At 45.2% G+C, this 23,782-nt stretch overlaps 1 protein-coding gene and 1 long non-coding RNA gene across 2 annotated transcripts in view; both read left to right on the forward strand.

The window, feature by feature from the left end:
• Window positions 1-6: 6 nt before the first annotated feature.
• Window positions 7-1,877, forward strand: LOC124017545. The gene is made up of 2 exons (XR_006835505.1): window positions 7-431; window positions 542-1,877. It is a non-coding gene; the product is annotated as an uncharacterized LOC124017545 (long non-coding RNA).
• A 5,104-nt stretch (window positions 1,878-6,981) lies between these two features.
• Window positions 6,982-23,782, forward strand: part of LOC124017546 (integrin alpha-2-like) — a 48,416-nt gene continuing 31,615 nt past the window's right edge. Inside the window, exons 1-2 of the mRNA XM_046332762.1 lie at window positions 6,982-7,184; window positions 16,768-16,891. Coding sequence (XP_046188718.1) covers window positions 7,136-7,184; window positions 16,768-16,891 — 173 coding nt within the window. The 5' untranslated portion in view covers window positions 6,982-7,135. The remainder of the gene's footprint in view (window positions 7,185-16,767; window positions 16,892-23,782) is intronic.

Genomic DNA, 23,782 nt, shown 5'->3' on the forward strand with positions numbered 1-23,782 from the left:
GATAATTTGGGGTTATAGGCTGGGTTTCTGTACAGCACTTTGAGATATCAGCTGATGTACGAAGGGCTATATAAATACATTTGATTTGATTTTGATTTGATTTGATAATTTGATGATAGAATGATGATAGTATGGGGATAGTATGGTGATAGTAAGTGGATAATTTGATGATAGAATGATGATAGTATGGTGATAGTATGGCGATAGTATGGTGATAGTATGTGGATAATTTGATGATAGAATGATGATAGTATGGTGATAGTATGGCGATAGTATGGTGATAGTATGTGGATAATTTGATGATAGAATGATGATAGTATGATGATAGTATGGGGATAGTATGGTGATAGTATGGTGATAGTAAGTGGATAATTTGATGATAGAATGATGATAGTATGATGATAGTATGGGGATAGTATGGTGATAGTATGGTGATAGTATGGTGATAGTATGGTGATAGTATGTGGATAATTTGATGATAGAATGATGATAGTATGGTGATAGTATGGTGATAGTATGGTGATAGTATGGTGATAGTAAGTGGATAATTTGATGATAGAATGATGATAGTATGGTGATAGTATGGCGATAGTATGGTGATAGTATGTGGATAATTTGATGATAGAATGATGATAGTATGGTGATAGTATGGTGATAGTATGTGGATAATTTGATGATAGAATGATGATAGTATGGTGATAGTATGGTGATAGTATGGTGATAGTATGGTGATAGTATGTGGATAATTTGATGATAGAATGATGATAGTTTGGCGATAGTATTAATTAGATAAAACAAACAACTGTAGTATTTTTAAATAAAATACTATTTTAAAAATATGTAAATATTGGTAAAAATGTAAATGTTTGATAAATGTGTATTGGAATTCGATGCATTTTGCATCCATTCGCTAAGATGTTATTTTTTTTGATGATTTCTCTGAGGAAGCCTACAGTCACATAGAGCAATCCAAAAAGGATCTCAGCGGAGTGTAACTTGATTCCTGTTGTTCAAACCTGTCAGTACCACAAAACAAAGAGATGTTTGTCTCAGAGAAGGTCAAACTCTGGAAACTAGGCCATTGAACGTTACACACAGGGGGTGATTTGGTCTGATGCATATGAACACCAGGTTATGCCTAAAGCCCTGTAGTCTCTGGTATGGCCGAAGCGGTAGCGACTGTCGTGATTGTGAGTAGAAATGTTTGATTCATGCATCGTTTCCTCTTTCTCTCCGCCTACATTTTGCCCAGGCAGTCCGGTGTAACCCCTGACTTTTTATTGCATATAAGAGACACTCATCAGCTCACCCATTACTGTTGAAAGCACATGTAATAAATGAATAAATATCTGTAGAATGTGTAAGATAACCTTAACACGGGGATCCTCCATACTGTCCCCTTCTGGAGAGCTTATTTGTCACAGCTCAGCAGTGATAGAGTCAGCTGATTAAGGCTTTGAAGATTTAATTACTGATTAGTTCAATTGGAACCCAGAACCAAATCTTGTGTGCTGACCAGCTACGCAACTTGACATGTATTATAATTTATGTTCATGTGTTAAAAGTCTGTCACAGGATGTTGTTTGCTGTATCAGGTGTGATGGCACATGTGGGACAAAAACCTACTGTACTTTTACTCTCTAGGAGCAGGTTTGGGGATGAGAGAGAGCGAGAGACCGGAGAGGGTGACTGGAGAGAGGGTTAGGGACAGCTTCAGACTGATGTACTCCAGTCATACACACTGCTGTGAACTGTTAGTTTAATACACTGGTTTGTCATACTGTATGTACTCTGATCAGCACAGATTTGAAAGCATTGCACAAGCTGTCAAGGATCTTATGCCAAAAAATAAATAAATAAAAATGGTTTTAAATTAATACATGTTGGACATCAATGGCCATAGCACTGGATAAGTATTGTGGTATAGCAGGTGTGCGCGTGTGTGCGTGCGTGTGTGTGTGTGTGTGTGATCATTGTATGCTAAGAAGTCCTAAGTTATTTCCCTCTGCAGGGCAGGCAGCAGGTGAGCTATTTTTCTGCAGATAGGTTGCTCATGCGTTTGGGATTACTGTACCCACTAGTTGATCCTTTCATCTGGATCCTGTTCAGTCAGTGGGCAGTCTGGGCCCTGCAGGCATACTGACCCCATTACACAGACGGGGTTCATTGTTTCTGACTGAGAGCTGAGAGAAAAGGGGTAAGACAGCGTCCAGTATGATTCTGCATCTGGTATCTGCAGGTGTTTGTGCCAACAGAACAATAACTCAAAACATGAACATAGACAGGAAGATTTGCAGAAAGACACACACCCACAGTTTGGGTTAATGATTCATGACAACGCTAATGTTCAACCCATGGATATCATTGGGAATCTGTGGTGTGAGAGAGAGAGAGAGAGAGAGAGAGAGAGAGAGAGAGAGAGAGAGAGAGAGAGAGAGAGAGAGAGAGACATACACAGAGAGCGAGAGAAAGAGATTTTCTTTTTATTTCCCTTTTGTGTATTGTCTATTTTATTTGCTTTCGGATATCATTAGGAATCTGTGGTGTGTGTGTGTGACAGACAGACAGACAGACAGACAGACAGACAGACAGACAGACAGACAGACAGACAGACAGACAGACAGACAGACAGACAGACAGACAGACAGACAGACAGACAGACAGACAGACAGACAGACAGACAGATCAGAGGGAGAGAGGCAGAGAGAGAGAGAGAGAGAGACAGAGAGGGAGAGAGAGAGAGAGGGACAGAGAGAGAGAGAGAGAGAGAGAGAGAGAGAGAGAGAGAGAGAGAGAGAGAGAGAGAGAGAGAAGAGAGGGACAGAGGCACAGAGAGAGAGAGAGAGAGAGAGAGAGAGAGAGAGAGAGAGAGAGACAGAGAGACAGAGAGACAGAGAGACAGAGAGAGAGAGAGAGAGAGACACTTGTCCTTTACGGTTGTGAGGTCTGGGGTCCGCTCACCAACCAAGACTTCACAAAATGGGACAAACACCACATTGAGACTGCATACAGAATTCTGCAAAAATATCCTCCATGTACAACGTAGAACACCAAAGAGCAAATAGCATATATATATATATATATAATATGGCATTTGTAATGTCTTTATTGTTTTGACATTTCTATATGTGCTCTGCCTCAGGGCTTCCATAGTACTACTGACTACTGCTCTACCTCAGGGCTTCTATAGTACTACTGACTACTGCTCTGCCTCAGGGCTTCCATAGTACTACTGACTACTGGTCTACCTCAGGTCTTCCATAGTACTACTGACTACTGGTCTACCTCAGGGCTTCCATAGTACTACTGACTACTGGTCTACCTCAGGTCTTCCATAGTACTACTGACTACTGGTCTGCCTCAGGGCTTCCATAGTACTACTGACTACTGCTCTACCTCAGGGCTTCCATAGTACTACTGACTACTGGTCTGCTTCAGGGCTTCCATAGTACTACTGACTACTGCTCTGCCTCAGGGCTTCCATAGTACTACTGACTACTGCTCTACCTCAGGGCTTCCATAGTACTACTGACTACTGGTCTGCCTCAGGGCTTCCATAGTACTACTGACTACTGCTCTGCCTCAGGGCTTCCATAGTACTACTGACTACTGCTCTACCTCAGGGCTTCCATAGTAGTACTGACTACTGCTCTGCCTCAGGGCTTCCATAGTACTACTGACTACTGCTCTACCTCAGGGCTTCTATAGTACTACTGACTACTGCTCTGCCTCAGGGCTTCCATAGTACTACTGACTACTGGTCTACCTCAGGTCTTCCATAGTACTACTGACTACTGGTCTACCTCAGGGCTTCCATAGTACTACTGACTACTGGTCTGCCTCAGGGCTTCCATAGTACTACTGACTACTGCTCTACCTCAGGGCTTCCATAGTACTACTGACTACTGGTCTGCTTCAGGGCTTCCATAGTACTACTGACTACTGGTCTACCTCAGGGCTTCCATAGTACTACTGACTACTGCTCTACCTCAGGGCTTCCATAGTACTACTGACTACTGCTCTACCCCAGGGCTTCCATAGTACTACTGACTACTGCTCTACCTCAGGGCTTCCATAGTACTACTGACTACTGCTCTACCCCAGGGCTTCCATAGTACTACTGACTACTGCTCTACCCCAGGGCTTCCATAGTACTACTGACTACTGCTCTACCTCAGGGCTTCCATAGTACTACTGACTACTGCTCTACCCCAGGGCTTCCATAGTACTACTGACTACTGCTCTACCTCAGGGCTTCCATAGTACTACTGACTACTGCTCTACCTCAGGGCTTCCATAGTACTACTGACTACTGCTCTACCCCAGGGCTTCCATAGTACTACTGACTACTGCTCTACCTCAGGGCTTCCATAGTACTACTGACTACTGGTCTGCCTCAGGGCTTCCATAGTACTACTGACTACTGCTCTGCCTCAGGGCTTCCATAGTACTACTGACTACTGGTCTACCTCAGGGCTTCCATAGTACTACTGACTACTGCTCTACCTCAGGGCTTCCATAGTACTACTGATTACTGCTCTACCCCAGGGCTTCCATAGTACTACTGACTACTGGTCTGCCTCAGGGCTTCCATAGTACTACTGACTACTGCTCTACCTCAGGGCTTCCATAGTACTACTGACTACTACTCTACCTCAGGGCTTCCATATTACTACTGACTACTGGTCTACCTCAGGGCTTCCATAGTACTACTGACTACTGCTCTACCTCAGGGCTTCCATAGTACTACTGACTACTGCTCTACCCCAGGGCTTCCATAGTACTACTGACTACTGGTCTGCCTCAGGGCTTCCATAGTACTACTGACTACTGCTCTACCTCAGGGCTTCCATAGTACTACTGACTACTACTCTACCTCAGGGCTTCCATATTACTACTGACTACTGGTCTACCTCAGGGCTTCCATAGTACTACTGACTACTGCTCTACCTCAGGGCTTCCATAGTACTACTGACTACTGCTCTACCTCAGGGCTTCCATATTACTACTGACTACTGGTCTACCTCAGGGCTTCCATAGTACTACTGACTACTGCTCTACCTCAGGGCTTCCATAGTACTACTGACTACTGGTCTGCCTGTCTGTTTATCTCAGAAGGTTCTTCCAGGGGTACAGTATCAGTCAGTGTCTTAAGACCAAACATACAGGTCAGAATGTAACTATAGTGCAGCTGGGATTGTCTGTAGGGATACAGACCTATTCAATAAGACTGTGTGTGGTTCAGTCGGTCTATGGCACTTGTGATGATCTATGTAAGTTGAATCTAGATTTCAGCATGGCTCTCTGCTCCCCTATTCAACCACACCGGCCTGATGCTGGGTAACCAATCCCTCCGAGTTCTGTTGTCTTGGATTTGTAACAGACACACCCTGATACTCAGGTCAAATCATATCAAATAAAATGTTATTGGTCACATACACATGGTTAGCAGATGTTAATGCGAGTGCAGCAAAATGCTTGTGCTTCTAATTCCGACAGGGCAGAAATATCTAACAAGTAATCTAACAATTCCACCACAACTACCTAATACATCTAAGTAAAGGGATGGAATAAGAATATGTACATATGCATTTATGGATGGGCCATGACCGACCGGCATAGACGAGATGCAGTAGATGGTGTAAAATACAGTATATACATCTGGGATGAGTAGTGCAAGATATGTAAACATCATTATTAAAGTGGCTAGTGATCCATTTGTTAAAGTGGCCAATGATTTCAAGTATGTAGCCTCTCTGTGTTAGTGATGGCTGTTCAACAGTCTGATGGCCTTGAGATAGAAACTATTTTTCAGTCTCTCGGTCCCGGCTTTGATGCACCTGTACTGACCGCTGTACTGAAATGCAGTATATCATTCTCTGGAAGCATATACAGTGAACATTTGTATGGACACAGACTTAATGTCAATACTAAATACTACAACATAATGAGTCATTGGACACCGTTCATACCATTTGGTTTATCACTTTATTGTTGAGTGTACAGAATTGTGTTATCTTGAATGGATGAGGATAAAGAAGATAAAGTGCCACTTCCTGTCTGTGTAGATAACAGTAAATGGTTCCAGACATAGCTGTCCACTCATACCTCCCCACATCCCCTAGTGTGACTGTATAGGTGCAGTGGCGTTATCCAGTCATCATGTGAGATGTCATCATCAGCCACAGTCCACAACATGAGAAGGGACTTTTTGTGAAAGAAGATCTGTTGCTCAATTGTATCCACAGTCTATTACACTCTAGGCCGGGCATCGCTGCAAAATGCTGTGGTAGCCATACTGTTTTTTATATATATATATATATATATATATATATATATATATATATATATATATATATATATATATATAATTTTTAAAATATATTTGTTTACCTTTTATTTCAAGCCTTACTTGCATTTGTATATGGTTTGTATAAAATTAAATCACTGATTTCCTGGTGTTTTTACAGTCTTTTATCTTGAGTTCAATTTGCAATCTACAAATTGTTCCTGACCGATCAAGAGAAAATCGGCCTGCGGTTGAATCTTGTTGATGTTCCCTGCTTTAGGCTATACTGGGTTGAAGTGAATTACATCATAGGCGCCTTTTCACTCAGACAAGTCAATATTAAGGATATTAAAATGGGCTTGGTGAAGTTGGTGGCATTCTCTCCATATAAAAGCTCATGTTAAATATTTTAGCCCTGCAATTGTATACATGAACAATGGGGAAGATACATTGAAAAGGAAGTAACTACAATGCACAAACAATATATATTTTAATTACAGAACTCCTGCAAATCAGTCAATGTTGTGTAATAATTGAATTGTCGCAGCACGAACATATTTGAGAAGATAACACAACGCTACAGTACAGTATATTACCTTGCAAGGTAAAACCAACCAGATGTCGCAATCATTGAGCTGTAGCCTTCACTCCTCAAAAAGAGCACTGCAATTGTGGGCCAGGTAGTGCGCTGTGACGTAGGTACACCCACTCCCTATCTGTACTCAATATCTACAGTCCGGAGCGCCCGGACCTGAATTTTTACCAACCGTGAGAAGTCCGCTGAAGTTAAAACCCGGGACTCGAAGAGGCGCCCGCTTTCATCACCTACTTTTTACTCTTGCAACAATGGAGTTTAATCCAAAGAGGACTGTTTTAACGCTGATTTTCATCCAATGTAAGTACTTTTTTTGCACATTCCGTATGAGATTATAAAACGTTATTTTGCATGGAGCGAGCGTCAAGTGCCACAGATATCCCAAGTGCGTGATCTACTTACTAATCAACACTATGAGCCATTGACTTCATATTAGGCAACTGTGTGGAAAGTATAACAGTGTTGAATGGCTCCTCTGAGATAACTAGCCACAAGACAATGTTGTTTCAATCTGTCAGTGACATTTTGAATGTCTGCCTTCCATGCCTTGGAAAACATCATGCCAGTATAGATGAAGCTGGAGGGGAACTCAAATATTTTAAATATCATGGATATCAGCAATCAAATACTGTATTTGGAGTGCATATTTATTTATTTTATTTCTGACCATTTATCTGCTAGAAAGAGCAAGTTTTCTACAGTCTGTGTTGGGAAAGCAGGTTAGGTATATTTGTATGTGTTGTCAGGTCAGAGCTGTGTTTACATCCCCCATGTGATATACAGTTGGCTGAAGCAATGAAAATCATTCATGCCAGACAGGCTCATATATCATCTTGATTGATGAGGTCACAATGGACTGTGCCAAGCGGGAGCACATACACCTTATTCTCTGGCAGAGGTTTGTAGAGGTGTGGATGAACATGCTGCAACAATGGTCTAAACACCGCAGTCACCCACAGTATATTAAACTCTTGCCTGCAGAGATGCAAAGTATAGTTGTTAAACCATAGCTACTAGAACATTCTTTGAAAAAAAGGTGCTAGTTACAACCAAAAGGGGTTATTCGGCTGTCCCCATAGGAGAATCCTTTGAAGAACCCCATTTGGTTCCAGATAGAACCCTTTTGGGTTCCATGTAGAACCCGTTCCACAGAGGGTTCTACCTGGAACACAAAAGGGACCCTTATTTCTAAGAATGTAATATTTATTGATGTATTTATAACCATGTGCTAGCTCAGCTTATAGTGCTACCTCCCTGAACCTGCCTCTGACTTGAAACAGGTTCCTCTACCTCGCCAACATACGTAACCGCGCGCTTGACAACGTACAAACCAGTTGAGGTATAGAATTCGATAGCTCCATTCGATAGCTCCATTAGTGACATTTCAAGCTAGCTGTGAAGTGAGTTTACGGTACACATGGCTTCATGACTCCTCTTAGTGTTCCCTCAGGGAGCAGCTGTCTACAGTTCTCACAGTCAAAACAAGTTATGTTTGCTATCATGTCATATGATAGGTTGTTGTTTGAGATGTTAGTGAAGGTGAAAAGACAACATAAATTGGGTCAGGGACTAGAGTTTGTCCTGACCAGCTGACTTGACCAGGAAGAACTAAATCAAATCAAATCCAATTTTATTTGTCACATACACATGGTTAGCAGATGTTAATGCGAGTGTAGCGAAATGCTTGTGCTTCTAGTTCCGACAATGCAGTAATAACCAACAAGTAATCTAACTAACAATTCTAAAACTACTGTCTTATACACAGTGTAAGGGGATAAAGAATATGTACATAAGGATATATGAATGAGTGATGGTACAGAGCAGAATAGGCAAGATACAGTAGATGGTATCGAGTACAGTATATACATATGAGATGAGTATGTAAACAAAGTGGCATAGTTAAAGTGGCTAGTGATACATGTATTACATAAGGATGCAGTCGATGATATAGAGTACAGTATATACGTATGCATATGAGATGAATAATGTAGGGTAAGTAACATTATATAAGGTAGCATTGTTTAAAGTGGCTAGTGATATATTTACATCATTTCCCATCAATTCCTATTATTAAAGTGGCTGGAGTTGAGTCAGTGTCAGTGTGTTGGCAGCAGCCACTCAATGTTAGTGGTGGCTGTTTAACAGTCTGATGGCCTTGAGATAGAAGCTGTTTTTCAGTCTCTCGGTCCCAGCTTTGATGCACCTGTACTGACCTGGCCTTCTGGATGATAGCGGGGTGAACAGGCAGTGGCTCAGGTGGTTGTTGTCCTTGATGATCTTTATGGCCTTCCTGTAACATCGGGTGGTGTAGGTGTCCTGGAGGGCAGGTAGTTTGCCCCCGGTGATGCGTTGTGCAGACCTCACTACCCTCTGGAGAGCCTTACGGTTGAGGGCGGAGCAGTTGCCGTACCAGGCGGTGATACAGCCCGCCAGGATGCTCTCGATTGTGCATCTGTAGAAGTTTGCGAGTGCTTTTGGTGACAAGCCAAATTTCTTCAGCCTCCTGCGCCTTCTTCACGATGCTGTCTGTGTGAGTGGACCAATTCAGTTTGTCTGTGATGTGTATGCCGAGGAACTTAAAACTTGCTACCCTCTCCACTACTGTTCCATCGATGTGGATAGGGGGGTGTTCCCTCTGCTGTTTCCTGAAGTCCACAATCATCTCCTTAGTTTTGTTGACGTTGAGTGTGAGGTTATTTTCCTGACACCACACTCTGAGGGCCCTCACCTCCTCCCTGTAGGCCGTCTTGTCGTTGTTGGTAATCAAGCCTACCACTGTTGTGTCGTTCGCGAACTTGATGATTGAGTTGGAGGCGTGCGTGGCCACGCAGTCGTGGGTGAACAGGGAGTACAGGAGAGGGCTTAGAACGCACCCTTGTGGGGCCCCAGTGTTGAGGATCAGCGGGGAGGAGATGTTGTTGCCTACCCTCACCACCTGGGGGCGGCCCGTCAGGAAGTCCAGTACCCAGTTGCACAGGGCGGGGTCGAGACCCAGGGTCTTGAGCTTCATGACGAGCTTGGAAGGTACTATGGTGTTGAATGCCGAGCTGTAGTCGATGAACAGCATTCTCACATAGGTATTCCTCTTGTCCAGATGGGTTAGGGCAGTGTGCAGTGTGGTTGAGATTGCATCGTCTGTGGACCTATTTGGGCAGTAAGCAAATTGGAGTGGGTCTAGGGTGTCAGGTAGGGTGGAGGTGATATGGTCCTTGACTAGTCTCTCAAAGCACTTCATGATGACGGAAGTGAGTGCTACGGGCGGTAGTTGTTTAGCTCAGTTACCTTAGCTTTCTTGGGAACAGGAACAATGGTGGCCCTCTTGAAGCATGTGGGAACAGCAGATTGGTATAGGGATTGATTGAATATGTCCGTAAACACACCGGCCAGCTGGTCTGCGCATGCTCTGAGGGCGCGGCTGGGGATGCCGTCTGGGCCTGCAGCCTTGCGAGGGTTAAGACGTTTAAATGTCAATGTTTTCGTTGCAGGCCGTGTCAGTGGCACTGTATTGTCATTGTCCTCGAAGCGGGCAAAAAAGTTATTTAGTCTGCCTGGGAGCAAGACATCCTGGTCCGTGACTGGGCTGGATTTCTTCTTGTAGTCCGTGATTGACTGTAGACCTTGCCACATGCCTCTTGTGTCTGAGCCGTTGAATTGAGATTCTACTTTGTCTCTGTACTGACGCTTAGCTTGTTTGATAGCCTTGCGGAGGGAATAGCTGCACTGTTTGTATTCGGTCATGTTACCAGACACCTTGCCCTGATTAAAAGCAGTGGTTCTCGCTTTCAGTTTCACGCGAATGCTGCCATCAATCCACTCCCAATAGACATAGATTCACCGGAGCCCCCGCTGCCCAATGAGGTGCTCAGTCAGTCAATCAGTCAGTCAATCAGTCAATCAGTCACAGAGCAGTGGGTTATCCAGCTTGCTGCACACAAAGCATCCAGCCGCCTGGAATCACATTGGGACAGAATCAGCGAGGTTTACACAGGGCCAGTGGGGACAGTCTCTTTTTGTATTTCTCTTTCACCCTGTCTGTCTGTCTGTCTGTCTGTCTGTCTGTCTGTCTGTCTGTCTGTCTGTCTGTCTGTCTGTCTGTCTGTCTGTCTGTCTGTCTGTCTGTCTGTCTGTCTCTCTTTCTCTCTCTCTCTCTCTCTCTCTCTCTCTCTCTCTCTCTCTCTCTCTCTCTCTCTCTCTCTCTCTCTCTCTCTCTCTCTCTCTCTCTCTCTCTCTGTCTACTCCTCTATTTTGTTTCTCTTTCCAACTACTCTCCTCTCTTCACCCCCCCCCTCTCTCTACTACTCTCGTCTGTCTGTCTGTCTGTCTGTCGGTCTGTCTGTCTCTATCTCTCCTTCTCTTTCTCTGTCTGTCTCTCTGTGACTTTTTTCATTTTTGTTATCGCTGCTATACCTCACTCTCCTTCTACCTCTGTATACCTCACTCTCTCCCTCTCTCTCACACTGTATACCTCACTCTCTCCCTCTCTCTCACACTGTATACCTCACTCTCTCCCCCTCTCTCACACTGTACACATCACTCTGCTTCTACCTCTCTCTCTCACACTGTATACCTCACTATCTCCCTCTCTCCTCCTACCTCTGTATACCTCACTCTCTCCCCCTCTCTCACACTCTATACCTCACTCTCTCCTTCTCTCTCACACTGTATACCTCACTCTCCTTCTACTTCTCTACATCTCACTCTCACTCTCTCACACTGTATACCTCACTCTCTCCCTCTCTCTCACACTGTATACCTCACTCTCCTTCTACCTCTGTATACCTCACTCTCTCCCTCTCTCTCACACTGTATACCTCACTCTCTCCCTCTCTCTCACGCTGTATACCTCACTCTCTCCCTCTCTCTCACGCTGTATACCTCACTCTCTCTCTCTCTCACTCTGTATACCTCACTCTCTCCCTCTCTCTCACACTGTATACCTCACTCTCCTTCTACCTCTGTATACCTCACTCTCTCTCTCACACTGTATACCTCACTCTCTCCATCTCTCTCACACTGTATACCTCACTCTCCTTCTACCTCTGTATACCTCACTCTCTCCTTCTCTCACACACTGTATACCTCACTCTCTCCTTTTCTCTCACACTGTATACCTCCCTCTCTCCTTCTACCTCTGTATGCCTCACTCTCTCCATCTCTCTCACACTGTATACCTCACTCTCCTTCTACCTCTGTATACCTCACTCTCTCCTTCTCTCACACACTGTATACCTCACTCTCTCCTTTTCTCTCACACTGTATACCTCCCTCTCTCCTTCTACCTCTGTATACCTCACTCTCTCCATCTCTCTCACACTGTATACCTCACTCTCCTTCTACCTCTGTATACCTCACTCTCTCCTTCTCTCACACACTGTATACCTCACTCTCTCCTTTTCTCTCACACTGTATACCTCCCTCTCTCCTTCTACCTCTGTATGCCTCACTCTCTCCTTCTCTCGCACACTGTATACCTCACTCTCTCCTTCTCTCACACACTGTATACCTCACTCTCTCCTTTTCTCTCACACTGTATACCTCCCTCTCTCCTTCTACCTCTGAATGCCTCACTCTCTCCTTCTCTCACACACTGTATACCTCACTCTCTCCTTCTCTCACACACTGTATACATCACTCTCTCCTTCTCTCACACACTGTATACCTCACTCTCTCCTTCTCTGTCACACTGTATACCTCACTCTGTCCTTCTCTCACACACTGTATACCTCACTCTCCTTCTACCTCTGTATACCTCACTCTCTCCTTCTCTCACACACTGTATACATCACTCTCTCCTTCTCTCACACACTGTATACCTCACTCTCTCCCTCTCTCTCACACTGTATACCTCACTCTGTCCCTCTCTCTCACGCTCTATACCTCACTCTCTCCCTCTCTCTCTCACGCTGTATACCTCACTCTCTCCCTCTCGCTCACACTGTATACCTCACTCTCTCTCTCTCTCTCTCACGCTGTATACCTCACTCTCTCCCTCTCTCTCACACTGTATACCTCACTCTCCTTCTACCTCTGTATACCTCACTCTCTCTCACACACACTGTATACCTCACTCTCTCCCTCTCTCTCACACGGTATACCTCACTCTCCTTCTACATCTGTATACCTCACTCTCTCTCTCTCACACTGTATACCTCACTCTCCTTCTACCTCTGTATACCTCACTCTCTCTCTCTCACACTGTATACCTCACTCTCTCCCTCTCTCTCACACTGTATACCTCACTCTCCTTCTACCTCTGTATACCTCACTCTCTCCTTCTCTCACACACTGTACACCTCACTCTCTCCTTCTCTGTCACACTGTATACCTCACTCTCTCCCTCTCTCTCACACTGTATACCTCACTCTCCTTCTTCCACTGTACACCTCACTCTCTCCTTCTCTCACACACTGTATACCTCACTCTCTCCTTTTCTCTCACACTGTATACCTCACTCTCTCCTTCTACCTCTGTATGCCTCACTCTCTCCTTCTCTCGCACACTGTATACCTCACTCTCCCCTTCTCTCACACACTGTATACCTCACTCTCTCCTTTTCTCTCACACTGTATACCTCACTCTCTCCTTCTCTGTCACACTGTATGCCTCACTCTCTCCTTCTCTCGCACACTGTATACCTCACTCTCTCCTTCTCTGTCACACTGTATACCTCACTCTGTCCTTCTCTCACACACTGTATACCTCACTCTCTCCTTCTCTCACACACTGTATACCTCACTCTCTCCTTCTCTCACACACTGTATACCTCACTCTCTCCTTCTCTCACACACTGTATACCTCACTCTCTCCTTCTCTGTCACACTGTATACCTCACTCTCTCCTTCTCTCACACACTGTATACCTCACTCTCTCCCTCTCTCTCACACTGTATACCTCACTCTCTCCTTCTCTCGCACACTGTATACCTCACTCTCTCCTTCTCTCGCACACTGTATACCTCACTCTCTCCTTCTCTCACACACTGTATACCTCCCTCTCTCCTTCTCTGTCACACTGTATCGGTCCACTTCAATAAAAGGTCCTCTTTGTGCCTCTGCCACTGCCCGTCCCGGAATCCCTGTTTCCACGGTGACAGTTGGGGAACACACTGACAAGGCATCTGAGTGGTCGTTGATGATTTTAGCCAAGAGTCGAAACATTTCTCACTCATATCTCACATAGTGTGTCAGTAACAACCACTGTCATGATTCAAACAGTTTTCGTTGGAGTAGATGGACACCCAAGTTGAACTGTCAGGGCCATGTATATCACTGTGTTTGAGAAGTGTCTAAGGATCTATTCATTGGTGTTGATTCTGTACGTTATCTCACTCTCAGGGACTCTTCAGGCAGGCGCTACTTAGCTTAAATCATATGTTAATATGGCTATAGACCCAGCAGTGTGATCACAACTCATAGGTGTGACAAATAGGAGGACAACCACATCCTCACATCCTGTTATCTGCCTATCACTTCTCTAACAGGTTGATAAGACTGCATCCCAAATGGCACTCTAGGGGCCATAGGGCTCTGGTCAAAAGTAGTGCACTATATCAGGAATAGCCTGGTCAAAAGTAGTGCACTATATAGGGAATAACCTGGTCAAAAGTAGTGCACTATATAGGGAATAGCCTGGTCAAAAGTAGTGCACTATATAGGGAATTGAGTGCCATTTGGAGACGTCGGCCCCCTTACAGACCTGTTTTAGTGTTTGTCTGTGATGTGACTCACTGACTAGTTAGAAGACAACCAATGGTAAACATGCTAGAGCCTACAGAGGATGTTACCTGACAACGAGACGATGAGGAAACAGGAAGTTGTGAAAGTCTTTACCAGAATGACTTATTCGTGGTTGTGGGCTGAGTGGGCATGTGTGTATTTACATTCTGTTAGCAATTCCAAAACAGCACCAGGGAATAGTTGTACTTTTGAATCTGATCCTATCGTCATAGTGTATGATGCCGTTTCCATAATGTTAACATACATAAACATCTCAGAACAGCCTCAGCTCATCGGGGCGTGGACTCCACAAGGTGTTGAAAGCGTTCCACAGGAATACTGGGCCACTTTGACTCCAATGCTTCCCATAGTTCTATCAAGTTGGCTGTAATGTCCTTTGGGTGGTGGACCATCACACAGGAAATTGTTGAGTGTGGAAAAACCCAGCAGCCTTCCAGTTCTTGACACAAACCGGTGCGCCTGGCACCTACTACCATACCCCGTTCAAAGGCACTTCAATCTTTTGTCTTGCCCATTCACCCTCTGAATGGCACACAGACACAATCCATGTCTCAGTTGTCTCAAGGCTTAGAAATCCTTCTATAACCTGTCTCCTCCCCTTCATCTACACTGATTGGTGGATTTAACAGGTGACGTCGATAAGGGAACATATCTTTCACCTGGATTCACCTGGTCAGTCTATGTCAATCAAAGAGCAGGTGTTCATAATATGTGTGGAGTTATTAACAGTGTTATTACAACTTGATAATAGTGTCCCTAACCCTATAATATCTGAGCCGTGTAGTAGTATGGAGCAGAATGCTACAGTTATGGAAGTGTGAGCCTCATTTCTCTATTTGTTTGAAGTGTAAAGTCCACCTGGCCTGTGTTGGGTTGGGTCTTGTTATGGTATGTGAACTTAACCTGATTCTGGTGTCACCACCCTACTTAGCAAAATGCTCTTTGTTGGTCTGCAGTATAAAATGCTCATACACCTTGTTCGGAACAATGTCTACTAAATCGATTTATATTGGCTCCCACAGCATATGTGAAGAGTAGATTTTTAGAAATGCTTTATTGGGCAAGGCTAAATCCTAACCCATTCATTCTTTCTGTGCTGGTTCAGTTCTGAAGATTTTACATTTGACATTTTAGTCATTTAGCAGACGTTCTTACCCAGAGTATTGTCATCATCATTCATCGTAATTCCTTTTATTTATCCAGGATAGACCACAAAGCGACCTACAGTTAATTATTTAATCTTAAAGTAGCTCGGTAAGACAACCACATATCACAGTCATAGTAAGTAAAACATTTCCCTGATTAAAGAAGCTATCAGCGAAGTCAGTGACATTAAGAAAAGAAAAGAACTTTGCCAGTGTTTGTAGCGTTCCTCTGTGTCTCTCTGTGTTGTTTCTGTTATTGTGATGGATGGTGTCGTGACATGAGTGTTGTTTTGTTGTCTTCGGAGGCCTAAGTAGTGGTTTGATAAACACTCACACTCATCTCAGTAGGCCCCTGTAAATACTGTGTTTTCCTTATGACCAGCCGACATGTCTGCTCCTCAGACCAGTAATCTGTACACATTGTCAAGCTGCCACTTGTCCAGATAGGTGATCACTGACACAGTCACCCATGGCCAGATTCCCCCTTACTTAGCTTTACAATAAGATAATTAGCACATGTGCAGTATCACATTTGAGCTTCAGGCTGCTGTATGAGTTGTGATCTGTAATAGCTAGGTTGTCCAAACATGAAGTTGATTATTATTATCTTTGTCATTATATTCAGACCTGAAGTTAACAGGGTGGAAGAATACTTTCTTCATGTTTCACTGTGAACGCGTAAAACCTGTTATGCTTCATGGAAGTGTTTGTATGTGTCTGCCATTCGATCACTCTGACACCTTACTGTAATAAGACCTGACGTTGCATAGGACTATACAGTATGCGTTGTTGTTTTTGTCATTGTTGTTATTTGTGTACTACTGCAGGACCCTTGGAACCAGGACACACACACACATAAAAGCTGAGCATTTCGTATCTCATATCACAGGTGATGAAAGTGTGTAGGAGAGTCTGTTATTTACGATGGTGGGATCTCTCTGTCTCTCTGTCTCTCTGTCTCCCTCTCTCTCTCTCTCTCTCTCTCTCTCTCTCTCTCTGCAGGTTGGAACATGCCTGGGTCCTTATCCTTTAATGTGGGAACTGCTGGAGCCAAGGTATTCTCTGAACCTTCTGTAGAGGAGTTTGGATACACTGTGCAACAGTTCAGGAATCACCAGGGCAAATGGTGAGGCTACTGAGTCATGCATTGCATAGGCCGCAATGCAGAAGTATTGTGTGGTAGAATGCACTTGGTTCTGTTATTTCACAGACATAATTTAAAGGTAGCTAAATCATGGTAGGAATAGAATAATGATAATCGTACACTGTACTACACTATGCTGATGTTGTGCTTTGTCCAGTCACTCTCACACAGAAATACAACACACCCCAGCAGAGCAGCAGACCTAAACCCTACTGTTGTATCTGGGGTCGGAACCACTACTGGGAACATCCGTTTTCTCAAGCCACTGTTGTTCTCGTTCTTACCACTAGGTCACATGACCCTCAGCAAAGTTGGCAACGGGGCTGGATGCAGACACTTCAAACACAGTAGTGACACACACACACACACAGATACACATGCAGATACACACACAGATATACACACACACAAACCCTTGACAAACCACCACACATACATTATACAGTTGTCTGCTGATCAGCGCAGACATCACAGTTAGACTCTTGGGTTCACATCTTTGCTCACATACACACTTCCTGTGGTCTGTAATGCTGTCTGTCTGCATCCTGGAGACTACAGAGGAGACATTTTCCTTTTGATACGTCTATGCTTCCTTTCCTACCTGTCATAAATAAACATGGAGACTGAGGCTTAACCTATTAACTCTCTCTGTGTGGATGGAAACGTCAGTAACCAAGGAAACTAAGGCTTAACCTATGTCATATTAACTATCTCTGTGTGGATGGAAACGTCAGTAACCAAGGAAACTAAGGCTTAACCTATTAACTCTCTCTGTGTGGATGGAAACGTCAGTAACCAAGGAAACTAAGGCTTAACCTATGTCATATTAACTATCTCTGTGTGGATGGAAACGTCAGTAACCAAGGAAACTAAGGCTTAACCTATTAACTCTTTCTGTGTGGATGGAAACGTCAGTAACCAAGGAAACTAAGGCTTAACCTATGTCATATTAACTATCTCTGTGTGGATGGAAACGTCAGTAACCAAGGAAACTAAGGCTTAACCTATTAACTCTCTCTGTGTGGATGGAAACGTCAGTAACCAAGGAAACTAAGGCTTAACCTATGTCATATTAACTATCTCTGTGTGGATGGAAACGTCAGTAACCAAGGAAACTAAGGCTTAACCTATTAACTCTTTCTGTGTGGATGGAAACGTCAGTAACCAAGGAAACTAAGGCTTAACCTATGTCATATTAACTATCTCTGTGTGGATGGAAACGTCAGTAACCAAGGAAACTAAGGCTTAACCTATTAACTCTCTCTGTGTGGATGGAAACGTCAGTAACCAAGGAAACTAAGGCTTAACCTATGTCATATTAACTATCTCTGTGTGGATGGAAACGTCAGTAACCAAGGAAACTAAGGCTTAACCTATTAACTCTTTCTGTGTGGATGGAAACGTCAGTAACCAAGGAAACTAAGGCTTAAGCATTCAGACCCGTTGGATTTCTTCATATTTTATTGTAATACAAAGTGGGATTAAAACGTATTTTTAAACGTTATTTTTATTTTTACAATCTACACAAAATACTCCGTAATGTCAAAGTGTAATAAAAATGTATAAAATATGTCAATTAAATAATTAAAACACAGTCGTTGCCTAAGTGTTCAGCTCCCTAAGTCAATACGCTAGAAAAACCTTTTGCATTGATTACAGCTGTGAGTCATTCTTGTCATGTTTGTCATTTATTATCATGTCTTGTCCCTGTGCTCCCCATGCTATTCGTTTCCCTCTGCTGGTCTTATTTGGTTCTTTCCCTCCTTCTATCCCTCTCTCTCCCCCTCCCTCTCTCACTCTCTCGCTCTCTCTTCTCTCTATCGTTCCGTTCCTGCTCCCAGCTGTTCCTATTCCCCTAATCATCATTTAGTCTTCCCACACCTGTTCCCGATCCTTTCCCCTGATTAGAGTCCCTATTTATTCCTTTGTGATCCGTTCCTGTCCCGTCGGTTCCTTGTTTTGTATTCACCATGCTGTGATTGTGTTTCGCCCTGTCCTGTCGTGTTTTTTGCCTTCATCAGATGCTGCGTGTGAGCAGGTGGCTCTATCAACTACGGCCTGCGCCTACCCGAAGCGACCTGCAGTCTGTGGCCGCTTCTCTAGTTATTCCCCTCTACAGACTAGAGGATTTTTGTTATTCCCTGTTTGGATTTAAATAAACTCTGTTTCTGTTAAGTCGCTTTTGGGTCCTCTTTCACCTGCATGACAGAAGGAACCGACCAAGGAATGGACCCAGCGACTTCAGACGCTCGTTACACTGCCGTCGAGATCCAAGGAGCCATGCTCGGCAGACACGAGCAGGAATTGTCTGCTGCTCGCCATGCCGTGGAGAACCTGGCCGCTCAGGTTTCCGACCTCTCTGGACAGTTCCAGAGTCTACGTCTCGTGCCACCTGTTACTTCCTGGCCTGCCGAGCCTCCAGAACCTAGGGTTAATAACCCACCTTGCTACTCCGGGCAGCCCACTGAGTGCCGCTCCTTTCTCACGCAGTGTGAGATTGTGTTCTCTCTCCAACCCAACACATACTCTAGAGAGAGAGCTCGGGTTGCTTACGTCATTTCACTCCTTACTGGCCGGGCTCGAGAATGGGGCACAGCTATCTGGGAGGCAAGGGCTGATTGCTCTAACAAATTCCAGAACTTTAAAGAGGAGATGATTCGGGTTTTTGACCGTTCAGTTTTTGGTGGGGAGGCTTCTAGGGCCCTGGCTTCCTTATGCCAAGGTGAACGGTCCATAACGGATTATTCCATTGAGTTTCGCACTCTTGCTGCCTCTAGTGAGTGGAACGAGCCGGCGCTGCTCGCTCGTTTTCTGGAGGGACTCCACGCAGTGGTTAAGGATGAGATTCTCTCCCGGGAGGTTCCTTCAGATGTGGACTCTTTGATTGCTCTCGCCATCCGCATAGAACGACGGGTAGATCTTCGTCACCGGGCTCGTGGAAGAGAGCTCGCATCAACGGTGTTTCCCTGCTCCGCATCGCAACCATCTCCCTCCTCTGGCTTTGAGACTGAGCCCATGCAGCTGGGAGGGATTCGCATCTCGAATAAGGAGAGGGAACGGAGGATCACCAACCGCCTGTGCCTCTATTGCGGAGTTGCTGGACATTTTGTTAATTCATGTCCAGTAAAAGCCAGAGCTCATCTGTAAGCGGAGGGCTACAGGTGAGCGCAACTACTCAAGTCTCTCCATCAAGGTCCTGTACTACTTTGTCGGTCCACCTACGCTGGACCGGTTCGGGTGCTACATGTAGTGCCTTGATAGACTCTGGGGCTGAGGGTTGTTTCATGGACGAAGCATGGGTTCGGAAACATGACATTCCTTTCAGAGAGTTAGATAAGCCTACGCCCATGTTCGCCTTAGATGGTAGTCATCTTCCCAGTATCAGATTTGAGACACTACCTTTAACCCTCACAGTATCTGGTAACCACAGTGAGACTATTTCTTTTTTGATTTTCCGTTCACCGTTTACACCTGTTGTTTTGGGTCATCCCTGGCTAGTATGTCATAATCCTTCTATTAATTGGTCTAGTAATTCTATCCTATCCTGGAACGTTTCTTGTCATGTGAAGTGTTTAATGTCTGCCATCCCTCCCGTTTCTTCTGTCCCTACTTCTCAGGAGGAACCTGGCGATTTGACAGGAGTGCCGGAGGAATATCATGATCTGCGCACGGTCTTCAGTCGGTCCCGAGCCAACTCCCTTCCTCCTCACCGGTCGTATGATTGTAGTATTGATCTCCTTCCGGGGACCACTCCTCCTCGAGGTAGACTATACTCTCTGTCGGCTCCCGAACGTAAGGCTCTCGAGGATTATTTGTCTGTGTCTCTTGACGCCGGTACCATAGTGCCTTCTTCTTCTCCGGCCGGGGCGGGGTTCTTTTTTGTTAAGAAGAAGGACGGTACTCTGCGCCCCTGCGTGGATTATCGAGGGCTGAATGACATAACGGTTAAGAATCGTTATCCGCTTCCCCTTATGTCATCAGCCTTCGAGATTCTGCAGGGAGCCAGGTGCTTTACTAAGTTGGACCTTCGTAACGCTTACCATCTCGTGCGCATCAGAGAGGGGGACGAGTGGAAAACGGCGTTTAACACTCCGTTAGGGCATTTTGAGTACCGGGTTCTGCCGTTCGGTCTCGCCAATGCGCCAGCTGTTTTTCAGGCATTAGTTAATGATGTTCTGAGAGACATGCTGAACATTTTTGTTTTTGTCTATCTTGACGATATCCTGATTTTTTCTCCGTCACTCGAGATTCATGTTCAGCACGTTCGACGTGTTCTACAGCGCCTTTTAGAGAATTGTCTCTACGTAAAGGCTGAGAAGTGCTCTTTCATGTCTCCTCCGTTACTTTTCTCGGTTCCGTTATTTCCGCTGAAGGCATTCAGATGGATTCCGCTAAGGTCCAAGCTGTCAGTGATTGGCCCGTTCCAAGGTCACGTGTCGAGTTGCAGCGCTTTTTAGGTTTCGCTAATTTCTATCGGCGTTTCATTCGTAATTTCGGTCAAGTTGCTGCCCCTCTCACAGCTCTTACTTCTGTCAAGACGTGTTTTAAGTGGTCCGGTTCCGCCCAGGGAGCTTTTGATCTTCTAAAAGAACGTTTTACGTCCGCTCCTATCCTCGTTACTCCTGACGTCACTAGACAATTCATTGTCGAGGTTGACGCTTCAGAGGTAGGCGTGGGAGCCATTCTATCCCAGCGCTTCCAGTCTGACGATAAGGTTCATCCTTGCGCTTATTTTTCTCATCGCCTGTCGCCATCTGAGCGCAACTATGATGTGGGTAACCGTGAACTGCTCGCCATCCGCTTAGCCCTAGGCGAATGGCGACAGTGGTTGGAGGGGCGACCGTTCCTTTTGTCGTTTGGACAGACCATAAGAACCTTGAGTACATCCGTTCTGCCAAACGACTTAATGCCCGTCAAGCTCGTTGGGCGTTGTTTTTCGCTCGTTTCGAGTTTGTGATTTCTTACCGTCCGGGTAGCAAGAACACCAAGCCTGATGCCTTATCCCGTCTGTTTAGTTCTTCTGTGGCTTCTACTGATCCCGAGGGGATTCTTCCTTATGGGCGTGTTGTCGGGTTAACAGTCTGGGGAATTGAAAGACAGGTTAAGCAAGCACTCACGCACACTGCGTCGCCGCGCGCTTGTCCTAGTAACCTCCTTTTCGTTCCTGTTTCCACTCGTCTGGCTGTTCTTCAGTGGGCTCACTCTGCCAAGTTAGCTGGTCATCCCGGTGTTCGAGGCACTCTTGCGTCTATTCGCCAGCGCTTTTGGTGGCCGACTCAGGAGCGTGACACGCGCCGTTTCGTGGCTGCTTGTTCGGACTGCGCGCAGACTAAGTCGGGTAACTCTCCTCCTGCCGGTCGTCTCAGACCGCTCCCCATTCCTTCTCGACCATGGTCTCACATCGCCTTAGACTTCATTACCGGTCTGCCTTTGTCTGCGGGGAAGACTGTGAGAGCCGCCAATAAACGCAGGATTAAGAGTCCAAGGTATTGTTGCGGCCAGAGAGTGTGGCTTTCCACTCGCAACCTTCCTCTTACGACAGCTTCTCGTAAGTTGACTCCGCGGTTCATTGGTCCGTTCCGTGTCTCCCAGGTCGTCAATCCTGTCGCTGTGCGACTGCTTCTTCCGCGACATCTTCGTCGCGTCCATCCTGTCTTCCATGTCTCCTGTGTTAAGCCCTTTCTTCGCACCCCGTTCGTCTTCCCTCCCCCCTCCCGTCCTTGTCGAGAGCGCACCTATTTACAAGGTACATAAGATCATGGACATGCGTTCTCGGGGACGGGGTCACCAATACCTAGTGGATTGGGAGGGTTACGGTCCTGAGGAGAGGAGTTGGGTTCCGTCTCGGGACGTGCTGGACCGTTCACTCATCGATGATTTCCTCCGTTGCCGCCAGGATTCCTCCTCGAGTGCGCCAGGAGGCGCTCGGTGAGTGGGGGGTACTGTCATGTTTGTCATTTATTATCATGTCTTGTCCCTGTGCTCCCCATGCTATTCGTTTCCCTCTGCTGGTCTTATTTGGTTCTTTCCCTCCTTCTATCCCTCTCTCTCCCCCTCCCTCTCTCACTCTCTCGCTCTCTCTTCTCTCTATCGTTCCGTTCCTGCTCCCAGCTGTTCCTATTCCCCTAATCATCATTTAGTCTTCCCACACCTGTTCCCGATCCTTTCCCCTGATTAGAGTCCCTATTTATTCCTTTGTGATCCGTTCCTGTCCCGTCGGTTCCTTGTTTTGTATTCACCATGCTGTGATTGTGTTTCGCCCTGTCCTGTCGTGTTTTTTGCCTTCATCAGATGCTGCGTGTGAGCAGGTGGCTCTATCAACTACGGCCTGCGCCTACCCGAAGCGACCTGCAGTCTGTGGCCGCTTCTCTAGTTATTCCCCTCTACAGACTAGAGGATTTTTGTTATTCCCTGTTTGGATTTAAATAAACTCTGTTTCTGTTAAGTCGCTTTTGGGTCCTCTTTCACCTGCATGACAATTCTGGGTAAATCTCTAAGAGCTTTACACACCTGGATTGTGCAATATTTGCACGTTATTCTTTTCAAAATTCTTCAGGCTCTGTCAAGATGTTGGGGATCATGGCTAGCCAGCAATTATCAAGCAGATTTAAGTCTTTTCGATGTCAAGCATACCCACACCATGATGCTGCCAACACCATGCTTGAAAATGAAGAGAATCAGTTACTCAGTGTTGTGTTGGATTTACCCCGAACATACGGCTTTGTATTTAGGCCAAAAAGTGTATTCCTTTGCTGTGTTTTGTTTCCCAGTAGTACTTTAGTTGCATACAAGATGCATATTTTGGAGAATTTTTATTCAGTATATTTGTATTCTTTTCGATCTGTCATTTAGGTCTTTATCATGGAGTCACTA

The sequence above is a fragment of the Oncorhynchus gorbuscha genome, unplaced genomic scaffold (assembly GCF_021184085.1).
Source record: "Oncorhynchus gorbuscha isolate QuinsamMale2020 ecotype Even-year unplaced genomic scaffold, OgorEven_v1.0 Un_scaffold_27:::fragment_6:::debris, whole genome shotgun sequence".
NCBI lineage: Eukaryota > Metazoa > Chordata > Actinopteri > Salmoniformes > Salmonidae > Oncorhynchus > Oncorhynchus gorbuscha.